The 3,788-nt window shown below is 37.4% G+C and overlaps 1 protein-coding gene across 1 annotated transcript; it reads left to right on the top strand.

The window, feature by feature from the left end:
• The first annotated feature begins 334 nt into the window (after positions 1-334).
• LOC139133672 (E3 ubiquitin-protein ligase TRIM71-like) lies at positions 335-3,460 on the top strand. The gene is made up of 2 exons (XM_070700425.1): positions 335-346; positions 1,517-3,460. Exons 1-2 carry the CDS (start codon positions 335-337, stop codon positions 3,458-3,460), a joined length of 1,956 nt encoding a protein of 651 aa, XP_070556526.1.
• The last annotated feature ends 328 nt before the right edge of the window (positions 3,461-3,788 follow it).

The following is a 3,788-nucleotide window of genomic DNA, read 5'->3' as shown; positions in this document are numbered from 1 at the left end:
CGATGCATAATGTTTCCGGAGACTTCGACGGTTTCCTAGGAGTAGCTTGCATAGTTGTGCTTTCGCCGCTGTTTCAGGATCAATGCCAGCCGCTATGCACAGCGTTTTCAAGAGTGCCACAGTCGGGACAGTGATTACGTAAACTACTGGGTATAGAGCTGCCACATCGAATTATTGTCCTTCTCAAAATATTAACTTCAGATATAGCGCAGCCTGTCAATTACGATAGGGGTGGAAACAAAGCCATTGCTGAGGCGCCGATGACGCCAAAGATATGGCCACTCGGAAAAATAACAAAAATCGAAAAAAGCCCCAAGTCCTGCTACGATAAAGCATGACTGGCTCGGTGAGCGTCGTTTGCTAGAAAGACTGTTGAGGGCGCATACCTTCGCATCGAATGAGGAGCTGTGAGAGAGTCTGCCATGCTACCTGCTGCTTGATCTCTCAAAACTTTAACTCTGATTTTTGTTTGGATGAAAGACAAATAAGTAATAGAAACCAAACAATTTGATAAAACATTGTTGATTAAAGGAGGAAAAATGTCAAAAAGAGGAAACAAAATTTACCATACTGAAGAAAACAAAGACAAAACAAACAGAAACACTAAAAACATGGGACTAACATATGCATGTCAAATAATCTACCTTGTCAAGATTTGAGAGAGAAGGACCATCCATAGCAGACCACATATTTTTAAATTGCCCTGCTTCTTGGTTTGTAGGTTTGATTTACTTTTTAGTAGCCTAATTCATTTATTTACTCTGTTCTCCTGTCTGTATGTTGTTATTCACTGTGTTTACTTTATTTTGCTATATACTCCCCTTACATATGATCCAAAACTGCAAAATTCATATGATATTTTTGAATGTCTTAAGATTTATCATTGTTTTCACCTGCATTATACTTGATATTCTATCTCTAGATAATAATTATAAGTAAACTGACCTACTATACTACGTTAATATTTTTGTGAATATCATCATATAATTTTACAAATCATCTTGATATTCATATGATTAGAGAAAATAGTATATTCTTATTATTTTGTTTTGATCATGTGATTGGAGTAATTGACTTGATCATGTGATTATTCCAATAAAATATATTTCATGAAGAATATGGTTATGATAAATGAATTACGAATAAAGTGATAAAATTTAATACCATATTTGTGATATCATATGATTTTTTCCGTGATTTTCAAAATACCTGATTACTCACTAGATTAAAGAACGCATACCAGCGTAACACCCTGTGAAAGTGGAATTAAGTTTACAATATGAATTAAAGTTACTTGTCAACAAATCGGGTGGGTTTTGATTTTTTTCTGTTAATTTCCCATGTGTATCAAATAGAATTGGTCAGACTTGTATGTTTATACAACGTGCAAGAAGATTTTTTTTTCTCGTTTCATTTCATGAAAGACATGTCTTCAAGATAATGTGTCAGAATTAGTACTTTGGTGACGATGAATGATGCTACATTACAACATTGTTAATTATTGATTAAATCACAGGTTGATGTCTCCAAGAAAAGACTGAAAATTGAAGAGCTGGACATAGGACAGTGTGAAGGATGCAAAGAAAGAGAAGCTGTACACAGCTGTATAGAGTGTGATTCAAATTTCTGTTCTTCATGCATCACTGCCCATGAAGACATGGAAACCAGCAAAAGCCAACGTGAAGTCAAACTTGACAAATACCTTGAAGAACTATCAGGAGAACTGTCAAAGCAAAGCAAAGTACACTGTAGCATTCATCCACAGAATGAAGTACATCTGTTCTGTGATTCCTGTCAAGTGTCTATCTGCCCTGACTGTATTGCCACTCACCCTGTCCCTGACCATGTCCACAGAGATCTACAAGATGCAGCTGATCAATACAGAGAACAGCTAAAAAAGATGACGGATAAGTTGAAAAGACATGAACAGACTGCTAAACTACACGAGAGCGGTGAGGCTGCCAAGGATGAACTTGACATATGTCGCCAGGAGGAAGAAGATAAAATTAATAGGAAAGCTAAAAACATGATACAAAAGATTGAACTTGAGAAATCAAGGCTGATCAGAACAATGAAATTTGAGTTTGATTTGATAAAAGAAACTAAAGTGTCCGAATTTGATGAATGGGAGGACAAACACGGTAACATTTCCAAAGCATGCAGTTATCTGGAATCATTGTTGCATGATGGGAATGCCGCCAGACTCCTCTCATCAAAGAAGGAAACAATGCACAACATTCATAACTTTGTACATAAGATGAATCAACTGATAAAATCTGAGTTGATTAAATTCCAACCTTCAGTTGACCCACCTGAGCATGGAATGCTGGGATTGTTGAAGATGGATGTCAGTGCATCAATGTGTACAGTAGAGAACATGCCAACGAGACTTGTCAGGGGTGAATCTGTCAATGTCACGGTCAGAATTACTGACAGGAGAGGAAAACCAGTCATATCATACAAAGAAATCACAGCAAAGATGTGGAAAGAAGATGGGTCATGTGAAGACATAGTTGCAGTAGACAATGGAAATGGTACACACAGTCTGAGAATTGATGCAGATGTTGGTGGAAGACATGAAGTTACAGTAGAACTTGGTGACCAGCCGATACCAGGATCACCATTTGTGATTTCCGTCAAGGGTTGGGTGAAGACAATAGGCAAAGGTCAGCTTAACAGGCCGACAGGGATAACCACTAATAAACATGGAGACTTTGTCACAGCTGATACAGGTAACAATAGGATACACATAGCTGATAGGGATGGAAATTACAAATCAAGTTTCACATTTACACAATTTGAGAAGCCATTTAAACCTAAAGGAGTAGCAGTATCAGCTGATGATGAATACTTCATGTCAGATTCAGGCAACAATCAGGTAGTTGTGAGTGATGAGGATGGACAGTTACTCAGATACTTTGGACAAAATGAACTGAAATATGCCTATGGAATTGCCATCAGTCCTCTAGATGGCAGTGTGTATGTCACAGACTATGATGGAAAGGGTAGTGACGAAACAGACAAGGAGGGGAGTCACTGTGTCAGGAAATTCACACAGCATGGTCAGCACATCAAATCCTTTGGAAAGTATGGTACCCTTGATGGACCTACATATGTGGCTATTAATGGTCAAGGAGAAGTATTTGTATCTACTTATGAAAATGTTCAGGTGTTCAGTGCAGATTGTAAATTTTTATACTCGTTTCACAAAATCAGCAGTGATGACAGCCTGAAATGGCAACTGGGAATTGTGACGGATGAAGACAGTTGTGTGTATATCTGTGACAGGGGACACAAACGTGTGTTAAAGTTAGACAGCAGAGGTAAATTCATATCCCGCATTGACAGTGATGAGGATGTGTTGGATTGGCCACTTGGTATCACACTGACCAATGATGTTCCCTGCAGAGTGGCTGTAGTTGACCATGCCAATGACTGCATTAAAGTGTTTGCACAGTAAGGGAAGCTGTAAATGTTGTGACTTCTCCGTCAAAGACAATACAAAGACTTAATTTATGGTCACTGATTTTTCAACAAGTTGATATTACTTGACATGAAACTTGTCAATTCAATACAAATAATTAAATTACACTTGATATATTTTAGTATTTATAATAGAAAGAGTTGCACTGTTGAGAATTGATTTCCTTTGAGAAACAAAATTTGATTCCCTGGTATTAGCCATTGTAATATGACCCACATACTGGGTTTAGTTATGTAAATTTGTCATACCAATATGTACACAGTACACACTGTAAGCTACATGTTTGTATCTACTAAACATTTTT

Source organism: Ptychodera flava, chromosome 5 (assembly GCF_041260155.1).
Source record: "Ptychodera flava strain L36383 chromosome 5, AS_Pfla_20210202, whole genome shotgun sequence".
Classification (NCBI taxonomy): domain Eukaryota; kingdom Metazoa; phylum Hemichordata; class Enteropneusta; family Ptychoderidae; genus Ptychodera; species Ptychodera flava.
This window is presented reverse-complemented; position numbering and strand designations above follow the sequence as displayed.